At 35.0% G+C, this 20,838-nt stretch overlaps 1 protein-coding gene across 1 annotated transcript; it reads left to right on the top strand.

Annotated features, from left to right (window-relative positions):
• On the top strand, positions 679 to 19,892 carry LOC109846500 (mediator of RNA polymerase II transcription subunit 23). Its single transcript, XM_020415766.1, has 21 exons — positions 679 to 833; positions 924 to 967; positions 2,597 to 2,696; positions 2,774 to 3,721; positions 4,214 to 4,445; positions 5,344 to 5,561; positions 5,862 to 6,075; positions 8,025 to 8,305; positions 8,584 to 8,667; positions 12,706 to 12,800; positions 14,654 to 14,816; positions 14,941 to 15,186; positions 15,438 to 15,608; positions 15,701 to 15,814; positions 15,994 to 16,119; positions 16,427 to 16,575; positions 16,743 to 16,983; positions 17,059 to 17,818; positions 18,098 to 18,279; positions 19,245 to 19,348; positions 19,434 to 19,892. Exons 1-21 carry the CDS (start codon positions 747 to 749, stop codon positions 19,633 to 19,635), a joined length of 4,761 nt encoding a protein of 1,586 aa, XP_020271355.1. The 5' UTR covers positions 679 to 746; the 3' UTR covers positions 19,636 to 19,892.

Raw genomic sequence — 20,838 nt, 5'->3', positions numbered from 1 at the left:
CAAACTATTAAAGTGGAACCGATGAACAAACTTTAGTTAGGGGGTGTTAGTCAATTGGGACATTTTCATGTAAAATGGGATAATTGTTAAAATGGAATACTTTTTTGCTAGTGGGATATTTTAGTGAGAAATAGGAACATTTTTGTGAAGCAGAATATTTTGGTAAAATAACATGATAATTTTTTTATAATCATGAAATATATATTTATGCATTTTGAAAATATAAATACTATTTATGTATTTTAAACTTACTATTATTGATTGATAATTGCTTACAAGAATATTCTTTACTATTAAATAACATTTGGTTAGACTATAAGATATTGATAATTATTATTATAATGATGGTCTAATGATGATAATAACCATAATAGGAAAGAAGTAAAGAAAAAAAAATATAAAAAATAAAAAATAACAAAATAAATATGAGTTCTAATTTTTTACCATCTAGTTTCAAGCTAAAACTTGACTAACACTATAAAATTTTATTTTAGTTTTAGTTCTATATGATTAACAGCTTAAAAATTTATCTCACCGTTCCAATTTTAAATTCTAAGTGACTAACCCGTTAGAAAAAAAAAAAAAATCAAAAAATACTTAATCATGTTATCCAACCCGTGCGTAGAAAAAATCTATGGTTGCACGTCTATAGAACCTAGTAATAGAAAAAGGGTCACCTTCCCTCTTCTTCATTTCTAAAAGCCTGAGATTTCTTCGTGAAGAATTTGGGCAAAGATTTCCCAAAAATGGATCAAAACCAGAGGGCTTCAAGGTCCCACCAGCTGCCCACTGCTAAGGCTGCCATAGTTGATCTCTTCAACCTCTATCTTGGAGTAATACCTCTCAATTTCTCCATCTCTTGTCTGTGATTTTGTAAAGTTTTGATTTTTGATGTAGTTTGCTCTTTTTTCTGTTATCTGCAGAGAAGTTCCCGTCAGAGATCTGACGACCCATTAAAGGAAACTTCGTAAGTTGTCTAGCTAGTGATCATAACTGCCCATAGAGTTGATTTTTGTTCATACCCGTATGCTCATTTGATCCATTTATCCACTTAGTATTGTTCACAAGTCTAAAATTTGAGAAATAAATAGTGAACTATTGCCAACAAGTGATTATGCACTTCATATCTGTGCAATTTATGAGTTCAACATCAAAGTATAAAGGCATAATTCTGGAAGCTGTTAAAATTTTATTGGTAAACCATCAAATTCTTGTTAATATACCAATTTAAGGGAATCCCAGTATAATTTGTTAGGGAATTACAATTTTATATTTATATAGAGATGCTCATCTACTGTTCAGAAGTACCCTTAACTCTAAAATACTAAACATTTTTAAGCCTTAGAGCTATAAAGACATTTCAAACAAAAAGGTAGGCAATTGAAGATTTTTAAGCTTGACCAACTTGGAAACGAGAAAAGAATGGTATAATGAGCTGATTGAGTATCTATAAAGTTAAAGTTGGTGTCTGCTTAAATTTCAATAACTTCAGCTCTTTTACCGTTTACTAAAATCATCAGTGAGTAGAAAAATGGGTATAAATGGGGAGCCTCTTTCAAATTTTCTTTGCTCCACTTAGTTAACGGGAGCTAATTCTCTAGAGAATAAACCGGTTTAGATCCATTTAATCCATTCCGAATAAAACCCACAACTGTAAGATTGGGAAATAACAAAACTAAATTCAACCGTATTGTAAGGTTTTCCCCTTCAGATTTAATCCTGAACAAAATATAATCCTCTTTATGATGCGAAGTAGTGATGATTTGATTTCTTGATCCAGAATAACACTAGCAAAAGTAAACCTGTCGTTGATAATAATACAATGGATCCTCTTGACCAAATGACGTGAAACAGATCTTAATTAGCTAGGAATGTCCATCAAAATTTTGAAAAAGTCATTTGACAAACTAATGGGCCTAAACCGATTAACAGTTTTAATACTCTCAACTTTATGATTTAAAAACAATATGAGAATAATTCAGTCTACCAATAGAAACTTTAGTACAAGAGAAGTCATTTAAAAACCATAAAAGATGGCAAAACTCCTGGAAAAGGAAAGTAGAGAATTTGTTAAGACTTGGAACCTTATTGTGTAGCAAGATCAAAAACAACATTTCAATTTTCATCTTTTGGAAAGTATCAAGACCAGTTAAGGAGTCATCACAACCACACAAAAAACCCCAATTCACAAAAAGAACAGATCACATGAAGTACACAAAATCCTTGTAAAACTTACTGAGCATTATGTATAACTTTAATACAATTCATAAAAGAACTGATAACATGAAATACAAAAAATCCTTGTAAAACTTACTGAGCATTATGAATAACTTTAATATCAAATTATCAATAAAGTTTTAGTATTATCCTCACAATGAGTTAGTTTGCTAAACTCACGCCTAATTAACCACTCTGAAAAAATATGTATCACCATCCCTTCCCGTGATCACTAACTCATAATCTATCTTCCTATGTAAATTATTTAGAAATAATAAGGGTTGATAATCTTTATTCCATCTAGAACTTTAATGGTTATGTGATGCTGTTGAATTTGGTAACTGTGATTAGCTTTATTAACTGTGTGGGAAACATTCAGGAACAAGATGCAGAAGAGAGTGACTGCTCCTGTTGGGGAGCTACCCCCTCGAAATGAGCAGTTCCTTTTAGATTTTCAGCAGTTGCAAGCACAGTTTCAAGTGAGCGTTATCTCTGCATTTGTTGACCTTGAGCAATGATGAAGCACCATCTTTAAAATTTTGATTTTTTTTTTCAGGATCAAGAGCAACTCCGTTCTGCAACAGAATCGGTCCTTACATCCTTTGTTGTTCAATGTAGCGGCCATGGACCACAATCGGAATTTATTCTATTTGCGTTGAGGAGTTTGTTTAGCATAGGTTATGTCAAGTGGGATACTTTCCTTCCTTCACTCCTTTCTATGGTTTCTTCTGCTGAGTCATCCGTTGGCCCTGGTAGTCCAACAATTGCAGGGCCAATGATTACATCTCCATCATCTTCATCTGCTCTTCCAAATGCTTCAAGTTTCCAAACTTCTAATCCTACATCCCCCTTGCCATCAATGCATGGTATTGGCTCTCCTGCTCAATCTGTTACTGATCAATCTATTTCCACAACTCTCTCACCAGTTAAGCCATCTGATCATGTTGCCTCACGGGCTAATCAGTTGGTTAAAGTTACTGCTGTAAGTAGTCTACGCCAGCTAGTGTGCAAGATTGTTTTAGCTTCATTCGAATCCAATCTTAAACCGGCTACTGCTTTTGAGGTTTTCTCTAATGTGGTAACTTGGCTGGTAAATTGGGATCAAAAGCAGCAGGGCTGTGACGATGCTGATACTGTGAGAGTTTGGAAGCCTGAGAGGCCATTGCATGAATGGATGCATATTTGCTTGGATGTTATATGGAGGTTGGTTGAGGAAGATAAATACTGCATTCCCTTCTATGAGTTGATTCGTAGTGCGTTGCAGTATATGGATAATATTCCTGATGACGAAGCACTGTTTAGCATCATCCTGGAGATTCATAGGAGGAGAGATTTGGTGGCTACTCACATGCAAATGTTGGATCAGCACCTTCACTGCCCTACTTTTGCTACCCATCGGTTCTTGTCACAATCCTACCCAAATATATCTGGCGAATCAATAACAAATTTGCGTTATTCACCCATAACTTATCCTAGTGTTTTAGGAGAACCGTTGCATGGAGAGGTAATGAAGCTGATTTTTATTCCGTAGCTTCTTGTATCTGTTGGACTTGGTCGGACTTAATCTTCTATTGCTTATCAAAATGGAGTAATCTGGATGCAAGGCTTCTTTATATGCTTATATTCTTTATAATGACCACTTATGTTTAATTTGAAGGCATACCCTTATTCGTGTTATATCCGATACTAATTATAAAATGGCACAACTCTACGGATGCTAGAGGTTACACATTATGCATAAATACTAATTAAATGCATGTACAAGATAGCAATGTCAAGTACTTGGAACCTGTATGTATTATTTTCTATGTAGCACAGACATAGATACACTCTTATTGACAGGACACACATTATTGCCACATAAAGTTATAAAATGTACATAGAAGGACAGATAAATTTCACAGTGTAGACATGTGCAAGGCAGTTTATTTATTTCTTAGCATTATTCAGCGGTCGCTTCTAGAAGTTGATTAGATTTGGATAAAATTCTGGTCAGGATCTTGCAACATCTATCCAGAAAGGGAGCTTAGATTGGGAGCGGGCTTTACGTTGTCTAAGACATGCTCTTCGTAGTACTCCATCTCCTGAGTGGTGGCGGCGTGTCCTTCTTGTTGCTCCTTGCTATAAACCTCCTCAAGCACCATACCCTGGTGCTGTTTTCTCTCCTGAAATGATTTGTGAGGCTGCTCTTGACAGGACAATGGATCTTTTGAAAATGACAAATTCAGGTATTCTGGTAGATTTAATTTTCATGGTGACATAGTTTGCTGTATATTTTCTGTCTTAAGGGGCAAGTGTATTAAAATTAGAATTTTTTAACCTGATTATGACACTCATACATTAATGTTTACTTGTTGAAATCTCATCTCTTCATATGTGCCAAATGATGTGATTCCTCAATACTTTAAAAACACGGTTCAAAGGGAAATTCTTACCTGCACCTATGAAGTCAAAATTTATCTTGATAATTCTTTAGTTATTGTCAATCTTTTTAGGAAATGTACTCACCATCACTTTTCCTTTGAGCTTTATGCTGGACAAGGATTATACAGTTCACTGTGTTAGAGGATTGCAGAAGGGAGACAAAACAAGAGAGGAGGGAAGTGGGAGTATAACATACAATCCTTATGAAAGTGCTACATGGCTTGCCATAGAGAAGGGAAGTGAGAGATGAATCTAAAGTGTTATAAATCTCTGAACTCACACAGAAACCATCGACTTTGAAGTTCCAAGGTTACGTAATGTTAACTTTCATGACATGAATCTGCAATTCTTAGGAAAACAAAATTATTGGAGGTGCAATAATGAAGGCTAGAGAACTTGTCTGATACATGAAGTAAACCATTTTGACTGGACCATAATTTTGACATTTGTTTTGTATATGCATCTGCAGCACATGTAATTCATGTCCTTAAGTTCATGGGTATTTGCATGATGCAGTCTGTAGGCTAAAAGTTCATTACCTGTATTCTTATGTTGGTTCTTTTTTCCTTCATCTTTATGGCTATGTATTGTAAGCAGCCTTCTTGGTCTTGTTAGAGTTTATTTAAGTTAATTAAAGTTCCTTGTTGCCCCTTTTCTAGACTTGATAGCTTGGCATGTCTATTTGTAAATTTACTTTTGCAGAAACACAATGCTGGCAAGATTGGCTTATATTTTCGGACTTGTTCTTTTTCCTCATGAAAAGTGGATGTATCGACTTTCTTGATTTTGTTCACAAACTCTCCTCCCGCGTCAATATGGGTAATCAACAAGTATTACGGAGTAATCATGTGACATGGCTTCTTGCACAGATCATTCGTATTGAGATTGTGACGAGCACCTTAAACTCAGACCCAAAGAAGGTTACTTAATTGTTTGTCTATTTTTTAATTAATTATTCTATAGACCTTACTCTTTCATGTAGGAATTTCTATCATCTTTGTTTTTTTCCTGCCTTTAGGAGGCTTTTTATACCTGGTTTTAAGATTCTGTCTTTTATAAGTCCTAGTCCCTAGACCTTCCTCTCGCCTTTTATGAGTTGGATTATGTTTTTTTCTGCACTATAACATATCTTTTTTTTGTGTCTTAATATTAAATTGTATGAATTCATTTAGCTATTTACATGTAATTTTTTTTTCCATTTACTTTCTTCATCTTTTCAGGTTGAAACTACCAGAAAACTCATTTCCTTTCATAGGGAAGACAAAAATACGGATGGAAATAATGTCAGTCCTCAAAGTATTCTCCTGGATTTTATAAGTAGCAGCCAAACATTGCGAATTTGGTCTTTCAACTCATCAATTAGAGAGTATCTGAATAGTGAACAGCTTCAGAAAGGAAAGCAAATAGATGAATGGTGGAAGCAAGCGACTAAAGGTATTTCTCTTTGTTGTTTGGCCCTGTAGTTTATTTTTTTGGTTTCTCATGTAAATTGCAGTTGACCTAGAATGACTAGAGGATGCTAAGTACTTGTAAAATAAAACATGAAATGCACAAATTCCAGGTGACATTTTGCGTAATTTATATTATAATACACAGATTCACTTTGTACTTTAATGGAGACATTTCATCTTAGGAGACCAGAAGATCAACTTTCAATGCTATTGAAAGATTTTTCTGATATGTTTATGTTGAGTGTTTATATGTCATCGAAATCTAACAAGCTTAAATTACTTCATTGAAATTCACTTCGCAAATTGATAGTGATGAGATACTTTGAGTGTTTAAACTGGCTCAGGTATGTGATCATGAGGCCTTGAATAGGTATTTACAGCTTTACTGCTTGTAGTAGGCAAAAGTTTGCTGTTAATTCTGGTGATATTTTCTTTGTTCTTTTAATAAAAAAAGGGCCTCTACTTTTATTGGAACACCACATTCCTCTTTTCTTCCTTACCTTGCCCTTTTCTCCATTTTTATCCATAATTTATCCCTTTGAGGTGTTACTCCTGTCGAGTACTGCATACAATGAGTACATCTCACCATTTTAGAGATCAAGAATTGAGCCCTAATATGTTTCCTCTTAATGCTGTTAACTGCACTGTGATAAACTTATATAGTTATATGTCTTGTTGGTGTGACATTGTTAATGGAAAATTTGATATGTCCAATTTCAAGTTTTCCTTTTATCGGAAGCAGTCTGTACCAGGATTTGGAATTGTTGGTCATTGTATCCAAGTTTGTGTTTTTATGCATCTAGTCTATATAAAAATATTTAGTTTTGACTTAACTGAGCATGAAAATCTTCAGTGTGCCTTGATGGGTTTATTAAAAGTGGGGAGCCTAGGAAATCTTATTAGCTAGCCCTTTGAATCCAGACTTTCATAATAACATTTAAAACTATTCTTAAAAGGAAGGGTAATGTTGTTGGATGTTTGATCTTGTGCCTTGTTTGAGAAGACCTTACTGTCAATATCTCTTCAGGAATGTAGATAAGTATTTTACGTGACGGATATGAGCAAAAAGCACCCTACCATGTTTTTCTGATTATTGGCCTAGGTTGAGTTGTCCAAGCCTGTAACTCTTGCTTCATAAATTTTATGCCTTAAAGTTGTCACTTATTGACTGTCTTCAATGCATCAGGATTAAATGTCTGCAATGCATCAGGATTAAAAAATTTCTAGAGACGGTAAGTTGTGGTTTGCTGGGGGCACTCTCTACTGCCTAATTTCTTTTGATATGTCCCTTATTTATCTTTCTTTGCAGTCATTTCTAGTTAATTAGCCTTTTATTTTCACTAAATCATAGTAATAGTTCAGAAAACTTAGTCATATCTTGCCCTGTTCTGGCTCCTCCACCCCCACGAAATAAATCCCAGTCCCACACTACTGATATCGCTCATGATTAGCACGCTATGGTTGGTGGAAAAAATTAGATATCAAATATATACGGTATTGTATTATTGTTTACAGTGCTTAACTCAAGTTTTCTGACACAAGTGCAGTATGTAAATGTTTTTTTTTCCTTTTTTCTTTTTGTTCATTTAAAAACTAGCTCTGTGCTAATAGCTCTAGCAGTTGTCGTTTGTATGTCATAATGCATCTGGATATATAATTAGTTTGAGGTTTGTTACTCTTAGTTGGGGTACTTTGCTTAAGAAATGAAGGTCGAGATGATTATGTCCTCTTTATCTGTATCTGTTAAATGTATGTGAGTTAAATTGAGCAATATGTTGAATTTGAGTAAGTTGCTTTGCCTTTTATCTATCCCTTTAGTTTCAAAATGGACAGTTTTTGTTATCATGTATATGGCTTCTCGCCTTTGGTCATTTATCCTTCGATATATTTTATTAGTACATTGTTAAAAGACTTGCCACTCACTTTTCTCAGGAGAGAGGACAATGGATTTCATGAACTTAGATGATAGGTCGATGGGTATGTTCTGGGTTCTCTCATTTACCATGGCACAACCAGCTTGTGCAGCAGTTATGAACTGGTTTACCTCAGCTGGAGTTACAGAAATCCATCAAGGGCCAAATGTGCAGACCAATGATAGAATGATGATGATGCGTGAAACTTGCCCACTTTCTGTGTCCTTACTTTCTGGATTATCAGTCAACTTATGTTTGAAACTTGCCTATCAACTTGAAGAAGTAATATTTCTTGGGCAGGTACTTGACTTTTACTTAAGCTTTTCTGAAAGGTCAGTACTAATTCTTTTGGCCTGTTTTAGAATTGTACTTGTTACTGAATCTCCAATATTCAGTTAATCTGGAATATCTAATTTTATATCAACTATTGAGACAATTGTTCATAGTCTTCCTCTTAGTTTTTAGCTTAAAAACGTATTCAGTTTATCCTCTATTTCATATGCTTTTTTACTTTTGATCGTATATATATATTGAGACTCTACTTTGATAGTTTTGTTGTTTGGTGCATTGTTTCTCAGGTTATTCCTAGCATTGCAATGGTTGAAACGTATGTTCGGTTGCTGTTGATCTCACCTCACTCATTATTTCGTCCACATTTCACGGTATATTTTGGCATTCTTTATCAGTATATAAATTGCTCTGGTTGATGATCTAATATTTTTATTTCCATAGAACTTTTAAGTCATGCTCTGGTTGACAGTGTTAAGGAATAAACTATAGAGATCTTTAATGTCATAGTTATATTAGGAATATGTGGTGGAGATATTAGGGATGTGATTGAGAGAATAAAGAAATATGCAAATTGAGTCTCTAATTTCCTGATAATCATTTTCGATATGGTATCGGGCCACACAAAACCTGGCCTCTACAACCCAACCTCTAGAATACCCTATGCCCTCACAAAAGCCAACCCCCACCCCTCACCACGAAAACTCATCTTCCTTCCTTCCCTTTACCTTCCCTAGTACTGTTCACCCAGGGACATTTATGCGGTTAATGTTCATTTATGAAATAGTACTGGAGTTCCTGTTCATGGTGAACAGTGTCTCGGATCCTTGTTGGCCCCCCTATTGATGGCATTGCCGATGATCAAAATTGCCATCATTAGTAGCAATAATCGTCCTCAATGTACATGTCCTTGTCGTCATCTCCGCCTCCTTGATTTGCCTTCATTCACACTGCCCTATGCAACTTGTCGGCATCTTCAGCCGCCATCATGTCTTCTTGCAATCTTGAACACCATTAGCTATAGGTAAAAAAAAGGAAAGAAAAGAAAGGAAAGAAAAAAAAGGAAAGAAATAAGGACACTAAAAGAAGAGGAAAGTATAAAAAAGAAAAGGTAAAGCACATGAAAGAAAAAAAAGGAAGGGGAAAAAGATTTTGATTGAATTAGGATTTTATTTGGAGTTTGGTTTATAGTTGTTGGAGTTGGATTTCATAGTGTTTTGATTTACTTTGTATCTTTGATGTTGGATTTGAACTTCATTATGGATTGGTTGATTTATGAGAAAGGAGGGAAGGTGTTTGGTATTTGGTTGATTTGAAAGGATAGTAGAGTGGTTCTAGTTGACATATTTTGAGATATTTTGAGATTGATGAAGAAAACATTGTTTTGTTGGTCTGTTTGTTATATTTCGAAGATTGGTTAAAATGAGATTGTTCTATTGGTTTGTTTGGTGTTTGGTTCGGTGAAAATTGTCTGATTGGTTCGCTTTGGAGATTGATTCCGTAAAGATTGTTCTCTCAATTTATTTGTTTGGTGGATTCCTAAGGAAGAATTATTTGTTTGGTAGATCCCTAAAGAGGGATCATTTATGTGGCAGATCCATGAGAATGCTCATTTGTTCGTTAGATCCATGAAAAATATCATTTGTTTGTTAGATCCCTGAAAGGATCATATGTTTGGTGAATTTATGAGAAGGATCATTTTTTTGTTAGATCCCTGAGAGAATTATTTGTTTGGTGGATCCTTAGTGAGAATCGTTTGATTGATGGATCCTTGAAGAGGATTATTTGTTTAGTGGATTCTAGAAGGGAGCTTTTGTTTGATGGAACGCGAGAGTGGATCAGTTGATTTAAATTCAAGTGGAAGATACGAAGATCAAGGCTATTGCAAAGAGGTCACATGCAGAATAGTTTGAGTTTTTGAGTTTCATTGCATATTAGAGTGTGCACTTTATTTGTAACATATCAGACATGTATGATATGCATGCCCTGGCTTGAGGGGGAGTGTTAAGGAATAAATTATGGAGATCATTGATGTTATAGTTATATTAGGAATAATATATTAGGAATATGTGGTTGAGAGATTTTAGTGATGTGATTGAGAGAATAAAGGGATATGCTGAGAATATGTTTAGCATATTCCTAATAATATGTAAAATGTGTTTATTTTCTATTAGTATAAATATAAAAGATCAACACAGGTCTAGAATTGAGTCTCTGATTTCCTGATAATTATTTTCAGCAGACATATTGCTTTTATGTTGTTGTCAGTGCATTGTCTTCTGTCTTCCAATCACTTTTATATCTATATTCTATTATACTTTTTTGCATCTTATCTCTGATTATATATTCTATTATGTCTATATGGGCAGGCTGCATACTTCAAGATGTTGAATATTTCTTTCAGATCTATTTTTTCTTTTTTTCAAAATTAAGCAAATTTCGTTTAGAACAATGAAGAAGAATCAGAATCAATTTGAGGGGTTGAAAGAATAATCGCGCCCAACATATACAATTATCAGAGGTATTCATAACTTAGAAGTGTCTCGAACCATGCACTACTGGCAACTTCAGTCAATAGAGAGAATTTGAACTCTTAGAATCTTTTTTTGATCCCCATACAACAGATCTAGAGGCTTTCCACACCCACCGCCCTTCCCACACACACCCCACACGCACCCGCAATGCCCACACACACGCGCACACACACACTGTTACATTTGAAAAATCTGTCACTGCTTTAGAGAGAGAGATACTGTTATTTTGAAAAACCTGCCTTTAATTTTTGACAGCGAGAAAGGGAAGGCGCGCAATCACACAGTTATGTTTGAATAAATCTACCTTAATTTCAAGAGAGATTATATATATATATATATATATATATATATATATATAGAGAGAGAGAGAGAAGGAGAGAGAGAGGAGAGAGAGAGAGAGAGAGAGAGAGAGAGAGAGAGAAACTTATGTTAACTTAAGTGGACGCTCTACTAAGTTTTCTTAGTCATTGATGATCACTTGATTAACATACATTGTGGATGATCCGTTCCGTTGACTTGATCTACAATATTCCTAAAACCCCAACACAGCCAAATTTGGGGTAAACCTGTCGTGATTTGATCTACATGGCTCGACGGAGGGTCAAACCACGAACGGGTTCACCCCAAATTTGGTGTGTTGAGGTTTTAGAATATGTAGATCAAGTTCAACGAGCGGATCATCCACAATGTATGTCAATCAAGTGAATCATCAATGACTAAGAAACTTAGTGGACGTCCACCTAAAGTTGACATAAGTTTTTTTCTCTCTCTCGTCTCTCTCTCTATATATATATATATATATATATATATATATATTATATATATATATTATATATATAATATTATAATATATATATATATTATTATATTTTTATGTTTGAAAATCTGCCTTAATTTCAGAGAGAGATAACCGGGCGCGCGCGCATGCATACACAAATTGTCATGTTTGAAAATTCTGCCTTAACACACCACGCGTGACACTGTTACATTTGAAAATCTGCCTTAATTTCAGAGAGAGATTACCGGCCGCACACACGCTGCTGTGTTTGGAAAAATCTGCCTTAATTTCAGAGAGAGATTACTGGGCGCTCGCACACTCATATTGTTATGTTTGAAAAATCTACTTTAATATCAGAGAGAAATTACCAGGCTTTATTTATACCATATCAAGTTTGAAGGAACATAGTACGTTACAACCTTTTTGGTTAATACCATATCACAGATAAAGTGACAACCAACTTCAATATGTTTAGACCTTTCACAAAAAACTGGATATATACTGCTTGTCACAATTCATCGTCATTGGCGAGAAAAAAAACAGCAACTATGAAAAAAGAGACCAAACCCATGTCATCTCACAAGCAATGTGAGCCATAGCTCATCATTCAGCCTTAACACTGGACTATGCAACAACCATCTCTTTCTTACTTCTTTAATTGACATAATTCCACCAACAAATATACAGTGGCCATTAATGGGTGATGCAATCTTGAGTGTGAATCCTGAAATTTTTTGAAAACTTTAACTGGCATGAAGTCATTGATTCAGGTATGGGACCAAATTATAGGTGAGATTCATGTGATGTTAAAGGAGTGATTCCAAAAAAATTGAAAAAGTTGAAATACGTATCCCTGTAATGTTGGGTCGATAGAGTTTTGCATCATACCTACAAGCTTCCCTTACTATTCTTCAGTTTAATACTTGTTAGATTTGATTTTTCTGCTGAAGGATTTTTCTAAATTTACATAAATACGCATATTGAGCAATTAATTTCACCTTTTTTTGTTATCCTGACATTAATTGTATCCCATTCTCTTCCCTTGATTTTCAATCATTCATTTCCTATGTATTTTCTCACGATAGTTTATTATTTTACAGACACTGATCTCAAGATCTGCATCGCTGTTCAGCAAAACAAATGTTTTGATATTGCTCTTAGAAATATTGAACTACCGATTACTTCCTATATACAGGTATTCACGCTTTTTTTCCCCCTTGTGACTCAACCAATATCATTCAAGAGTTTGTTGGTTGTATGTTATCTTGTGAATTACAGATGCTGGCTTTATGCTTCTCTTAAATTTATAACTTCAGATGAACTGCTACTCTGTGAAGCCTTGACTGCTTTTACATCTATCTGTTGATATAGTGGCAAAGATGATAAGTTTTCTTGATGACTGCTTTTACATTTACCAATTGATATAGTGCGGAGAAATGATAACTGCTCTTTTTTGTATTTTAGTGTTCCTAGATTTTTATGATTGATCTTAATTATCTAGGGCTACAACAGAGTTCTATACTGGCCACTGACTTTCTCCTTGGATAAGATTATAGGCTTTCATTGAACTTTATGGCTCAAACAGGTCATTATTACTGTTGTTTCTGAACAGTAGGAGTTAATGTATCCCTTGAATTAGTTGGTCGAAATACTAGGATCTTAAAGATAGACGAATGAGATAAGTTAGCTGATATCTGCAACGGATAAAATTTAGTGAAGAGATTTTATTTTGCTTGGAGAAGTGAAATGGATAATATATGGTGACAGAGAGTATAGTTGATGGTATAAGGCTAGAAAGGAAAGAGGTAAAACTTTCAAATACATAGCATTCGGGGACTGTAAATGCATATTATAGTTCGTAAGTTTTTATAATATTGTGATTTTGTTTACATTTTTTACAAACACAATAGGGATGATAGCGTATTTAATGAAAACTAACAGTTTCTGTATAAAAACTTGACATCTTGATTATACTATATTTTTACATGAGATTACTTGATTACCTATAATTTACGGGGTTTACTGCCGAATTATATATAATTTAGACCACTGAGAAATATTTTGAAGTTTGCCAATATTTTTCAAAATGTAGTTTTTTGACTATGCAAAAATCTAATTCTTGCTTTCAGTTAACCTTCTCATGAGATTTTGGCCTGAAGTTGTTCAGAATTTATATTAACTGGGCGGTGTGTCAAAGTTGGTGCAGGTTGACTACTGGTCGGGATTCACTATTTAGTGGGAAATGGCTTAGGCTATTATAATGATTGTGATCTAGCAGTTGATATATGCCGATCAGCTACATGTACGGGGGACTTTGTTGGAGGAAAGAGAGGAATGAACTATTATCCATTCATATTATATCCTAGATGTTATTGGGAAACAAACTAAGAAAATTTAAGAACATCAGTTGAAGAAATTCCAGGATATACATTTTGACATATAATTAATAATAGGAAAAAACAAACTAACAAAATATAAGAAAAAGAGCAGAAAACCTCATCAATTGAAAATCTATAATATTAAGTTATGAAGAAGCAGAAAACCTCATCAATTGAATTAATGGTAATAATATTTTTTCTGTGATGGATACTTATATGCTCCTTACAAGTTGAATCAGTTAGGCGTAGGAACATTGTTGCATCCTGGTGTTAATGGAACGTCTTATATGCATCCACTAACCAATTGCGATCGTAAAATTGGATATGTTGTCTTTTTAATGTGAATATTGGTGATTATATTTATGTTCCTTGAATCTCAGTTTCGAACTCTGCCTGCTTGCAACATAGTAGACCATATTTCGGATGCATTTTGGTGTCAAGAACTTATTACAGTTCCTTGGTGTATGCACAAATAACTAATAAAATTCATATTATTCATAGTCCTAGTTTTCCACTTACGAGTGGTATGCATTTTTCTGAAGCATATGTTTAACTAGATTGCCTCAGTTTTATGCTTTCTGATTCACAATAATCATTATCAGTTGGTATTTATTAATTATATGGGCATGTCCTTGAATCTGTTCATCATTGTGGAGCTCTTACTCTGTAGGTACCATGGGAAACATAAGGCATTGATGTATGATGTTACCAAAATTATTTCTATGCTTAAGGGTAAACGTGGAGATCATCGTGCTTTTAGATTGGCTGAAAACTTATGCATGAATCTTTTGTTGTCATTAAGGGATTTTTTTATGGTGAAGAAGGAACTAAAGGTCAGCTTATAACTGGATCCTAATGTTTGACGGTTTATGCTTTATTTATTTATTTTTTTGACATGGACTCGATTCTGAGATTTACTCTTTTAGTTGACTGATTTTGTTTAATCTGTTGTTTCAGGGACCAACTGAATTCACCGAAACAATTAACAGAATAACAATAATTAGCCTTGCAATCACCATCAAAACTCGTGGCATTGCCGAAGTTGAGCATATGCTTTACCTCCAGCCTTTGCTAGACCAAATAATAGTAACCAGTCAGCATACATGGTCGGACAAGACAGTGAGATACTTCCCTCAGCTTATTCGAGATGCCTTAGTAGGAAGGCAGGACAAGAGAATTCAGGCTATCCAAGCATGGCAACAGGTTAACTTGTTGTTTTAACTTATTGGATTCACTGACTAAACAGGGTGTCAAGGATAACTCATTATTTTATTGCAGTGCACAAGGATAACTCCTATTAGTTGCGTATCTTTATTGATAGCACCTCTCATTATCTTTTCTCTTTTTCACTGTAATAGTTTCTTCAGATTTGTATTGTTTCTAGTTTTATGGCTGTTTGATATTAGCATAGGTCATTTTAATGTGTTCTAAAGAAACATTTTTTGGTTCACCAGGCTGAGACGACAGTGATTAATCAGTGCACTCAACTTCTTTCACCCTCAGCTGATCCGACTTATGTTATGACTTATCTTAGCCATAGTTTTCCGCAACATCGCCAATATCTGTGTGCTGGTGCTTGGACGCTTATGAATGGGCATCCTGAGAGCATTAATAGTGCAAATCTCGTAAGCCCTGCTTCATCCACCTGCTCAAGTAACTTTTATAAATATTTTTACATTTTCGTATCTTGGAGTCTAATTTTCCATGTTTGAATCAGGGGCGTGTCTTGAGAGAATTTTCACCTGAAGAAGTGACATCTAATCTATACACTATGGTGGATGTCCTTCTTCATCAAATTCAGATTGAACAACAACGGGGACATATTGTGAAGGTCTGGTTTTAGTTATTGTCTTATTCATCCCAAAAATAAATAAATAAAAAATAAGTAAATAAAAATAAAAAAAATAAAAATAAAAAATAAAAATAAAAAACTTCTTTTACTTGCTCGAATTATGGATTATACTCCCTATCATATTCTTATATAAATTCTTTCTTTTTTACTTAATCCAGGACCTTCAGTCAAAAGTGATTGCCAACCTTGCTTTTTTCATTTGGACGCATGAGCTGCTTCCATTAGATATTCTGCTTTTAGCTCTAATTGACAGAGACGACGATCCTTATGCTTTGCGCATTGTGGTATGAGCTTTCAGTTAAGAATTTAGAAGTGTAAGAGGACACTGTTTTCTGTAATGCATGTGAAAGGTCTAAATTATCTTACTTTTGGGTAGAGGGATTGATTTCATCTATTATTTTCAAACAATCAAATGTGCCCCATGCCTGAATATCTTACAATAGATTCTCGCTTAACCTTGACATTCTTTGTTGTTACTTGTTAATAGTGCATATACTGGTCCATTCATTTGTTCATTCTCATATATATATTTGCTCTGATTTATCGGGTACATGTTCAACTGATGCACACCAAATTCCTGCCTTTACACAGATAAGTTTGCTTGACCGAGCAGAGCTTCAACAAAGGATTAGTCTGTTCTGTGCAAATCGTAGTTCTCCTGAGTATTGGCTTAATGACCAAGTGCCAAAGAGAGTGGATCTTCAAAAAGCTCTTGGAAATCATCTTTCATGGAAGGAACGGTGAGGGTTGTACTTACATCTGTTCACAGTTATCTATGATGGTCAAAAATTAATCTTCATCTACTAGTGGTCTTCTGCTAGGCATATCGCTGTTGTTTATTCCAATCTACTACTAGATTTGCCAATTCAAGAGGGAATACTTACTTGCCATATTATCCTAATTGCAGGCATCCCCCTTTCTTTGATGATATTGCTGCACGTCTGATCCCAGTAATTCCACTCATTATATATAGGCTAATTGAGAATGATGCCACTGATATTGCTGACAGAGTTCTTGCACTTTACAATTCAATTCTGGCATTCCATCCATTCAGATTTACATTTGTTAGGGATATACTGGCATACTTCTATGGTCATCTTCCAAGCAATCTCATTGTACGAATAATTAAAGTTCTTGATATTTCTAAGGTAAGAATTATTTATGTTTAAAGGACCTTTTTCTATTTGTTGTATTACTTTTAATCATATCTTAAAAAAACTCAGATTCCCCTCTCGGAGTCATTTCCTCAGTATCTTAATCCATCCAATCCTGCCACTCCTTCAACCGACTACTATGCCTCTCTTTTGTTACGTCTTGTGAATGATGTTATACCTCCTTTGTGTGGTAAGTCTAAATCAGAGACCACAGGGGACCCTTCTGGAAATTCTTTACGTCCAACATACAGTAAATCTCAAGCATCATCCCAGTCTGGTGGAAATAACAGTTCTGATGGTCAAAGAACATTCTATCAAAACCAAGATCCTGGAACATACACACAAGTTGTCTTGGAAACGGCAGTCATAGAGATCCTTTCACTTCCAGTAACTTCATCTCAAATTGTGTCATCACTTGTTCAAATTGTTGTGCATGTGCAACCATCACTAATTCAATCAAATAACGGATCTTGTGGAATTGGCCAAAATCCCGGGTTACCAACTTCTCCATCAGGTGCTAGCACTGAATCCTTTGGTACAAATCGTGCAACTCCTTCAGCACCTGGAGTTCTTGCTGCTAATTTTGTGTCAAAAAGTGGATATTCTTGCCAGCAATTGTCTTGTTTGATGATTCAAGCATGTGGCCTTTTGTTAGCACACCTTCCACAAGAATTTCACATGCAGCTCTATTGTGAGGCATCACGAATAATAAAAGATTGTTGGTGGCTCAGTGATCCTAAAAGGTCAATGAAGGAACTGGACTCTGCTGTTGGCTATGCGTTGCTGGATCCAACATGGGCCTCTCAAGATAATACATCAACTGCCATAGGTATAAATTTTCTTCATTAATATTTCTTCTGATATCCAATGTATATATGATCTTATATGATATTTTACGCAGCACAGGTATAAATGTAGGTGTTAACAATCTTTATCTTCCATATCTTTCCTTTTCTCTGTGACTGTCATTTTTGTTAATACTCTCTATGTCGCTGCTCAATTAAAATTCATGAGATTCTTTTACTTAAACTTTTAATTAATTTACTTCTGAGTGTGACGCTATGCAGTTGTATAACTTATGGGAGTATTGTTTTGCTGACTGTTTCAGGTAATATTGTTGCCCTCTTGCATGCCTTCTTTAGTAATCTTCCTCATGAGTGGCTTGAATCAACGCATACAGTCATCAAGCATCTTCGTCCAATAACTTCAGTTGCAATGATGAGAATAGCCTTCCGCATAATGGGCCCATTGCTACCCCGTTTGGCCTTTGCCCGACCGCTCTTTATGAAGGTATGCGGATTCTTTTTTCTTTAGTGATTCTTTCTGAGCACACATTGTTTATAGATATGAACTATCATGTAGTGTCATTAACAAGATGTTATTGCCTACTTCAAGATTTTCAGATAAAGGCCTAGATGATTCTATATTTACTTGACGTCTTAACATGCTACTTGCCCCAAATTATCAGTGTGGCCTACAATTACACTATTACTTTCCTTAATGAAGTTGGTAAATCTATTTAGATGTTATAGATTCTTTAAATGACTCATTAAATGATCATTTGAGTCGGTTTCTCGAACTAAAGTTCATTGGAGTTTTGTTTTGGGTTATCCTATGGATGGTGGGCTCTGTTCATCTTGATGTACATGCCTTGAGTAATCGAAGGATAAATCAAATAGAGATTTATCCTTCCATATTTCCAACAGATCTTATGATGTGCATGCATGCTGTTGTTACCCAACAACCTATTTTCGAGGATATTGAATCTGATTTACAATATTGACATTGATGTTGATCTCAGTGATGCATCGTTACTTACATGGCCATTGCTGCAATAATAATTTGCCAAATGTTGTGGAATTACTAATAAGATGACAGTTGCACAACAAATTTCCCAAATCATTAAATACTTGTGTTTAACCTAAATAAGACGTTCTTGTTCATCCTAAGACCTAATCTCATAGAAATTTTACGTGACCCAATAACAGGACTAACTATTAAAGATCATTGTACCCTGAATCTGAGTAACCATGGAATATTAAATACTACTTGACCCAATAACAGGAAAAGTCATGCACTAAATGTTCCATTTCTAGTTTCTTGTATCTTTGATTGATTTATCTATTTAATTAAGTTTGTCCGGTTTTGATTTATCTATTTAATTAAATTTGGCCGGTTTCTTCGTGGGTTTAGGGTCTATCATCTTTTTCCATTTAAATTTTCTTTAACTTAGAATGTATGTGTTTTTTTATTAGACATTAGCACTGCTCTTCAATGTGTTGGCGGATGTATTTGGAAAGAACTCGCAACCCTCAACGGCTACCGAGGCATCAGAAATAACAGATATTATTGATTTCTTGTAAGTACACTTTATGACGAATCATCTTGTTCTCTGTATACATAAATTTCCATAAATTAACATTTCTTAACTTTTTTTTATTTAGACATCATGCTGTGATGTACGAAGGACAAGGAGGTCCTGTACAGAGCACGAGTAAGCCAAGAATCGAGTGCCTGACTCTTTGTGGAAGAATGGTTGATCTCCTTCGGCCAGATGTTGCACATCTTTTTATGCATTTAACTACAGATCCAAGCTCTTCTATATATGCAGCCACACATCCTAAACTGGTGCCAAATCCAACCTAACAGTGCACATTTGTGTCGCTCGCTACTGACAGACTTCTAACGAATCATGTAAGGTTTGTCAAATACGCTCTGTATATATGAATTAGGATGTAAATGACTGTAGCATCGTGAAAAGTTCTCGCTAAGAATTACACGAAGCAAACATCATTTTAGCAAATGAAAGAGTTGTTTTGTGTCATCTGTTTTATGAATGGTAGTCCCCAGTTGGAAGAACTAGAAAAGAGGGGACTTCAATAGAAAGCTAGGTCCATTTTTAATAGCATGAGATTTTGGGTTAATTTGGTTCTTAAACTTCGGTTTAAAACCGTTAAACTGTCTATGATATTGGTACCTACTTAACCTCCCTGTGGCTGTAGACTTTGGGAGAGCAAGAGTATGGCTCACGTCGCAGCAGTACCTAATAGGTTAAGCTTCTGGGTTAATTTGATCGAGACCAACTTGACTTTTTTCTGCTGCGTTTGTCTTATGAGGATAGCATTCCTCTTATATCAATACCATACGATTCCCATTTGAAAAGTCCAGGTGGACGGTCTTCATTCGGCAGATTCAGTTCAATTTTTCAGGAAACAACATGAATCATCAGTGGAGAAACAAGAGCATTTGATCATTATAGATGGCTGCTATCTTAAGACAAGTATGTATTCTTGTTAGGGAGACCATCCTTGCTAGTCACCCGAGGGGGCGACAACTAATCATGTGTCACCGTCTATTTTCACCAACTTGATCATTTCTCAGATTTCTTGGTTAAAAGGACTTCGAGGACAATATTTCATCTCTATGCTTTCTTGTTTGATGAATGTGGTATGAATGAGGTGGGCATAGTTTGGTTGGTATAAACCTCCTGATAGTAACATAATGATGATAAATACAAACGAGGAAAGGTATAGTTGAGCTGCATATTTGACAACCTACGTGTTCAAAATATCATAAACAAACGCATGGGGATCTCCATTGGAGTTGGAAAAGGTCTGTTGAGATGAATTGACTATTTAATATCAAGATGTTGTTTGGATACTTGTAAATATCAAGTATGTCACATACCGTAGATTTACATTGGAAATAATATAGTTCTAGAGCTTTCGAGCTGTAGAAATGCGTTCTTCTTCGAATACTCCTGGAAGTATTCCAATAATCTTTGTGATTTTATCATACACGATGACTGTTTAGGTTTGGTATCTATAATTGGTCATGATTTTCTTTCGA

The sequence above is a fragment of the Asparagus officinalis genome, chromosome 6 (assembly GCF_001876935.1).
Source record: "Asparagus officinalis chromosome 6, Aspof.V1, whole genome shotgun sequence".
NCBI lineage: Eukaryota > Viridiplantae > Streptophyta > Magnoliopsida > Asparagales > Asparagaceae > Asparagus > Asparagus officinalis.
Note: the sequence above shows the minus strand (reverse complement) of the source record. Positions and strands in the feature narration are given on the sequence as shown.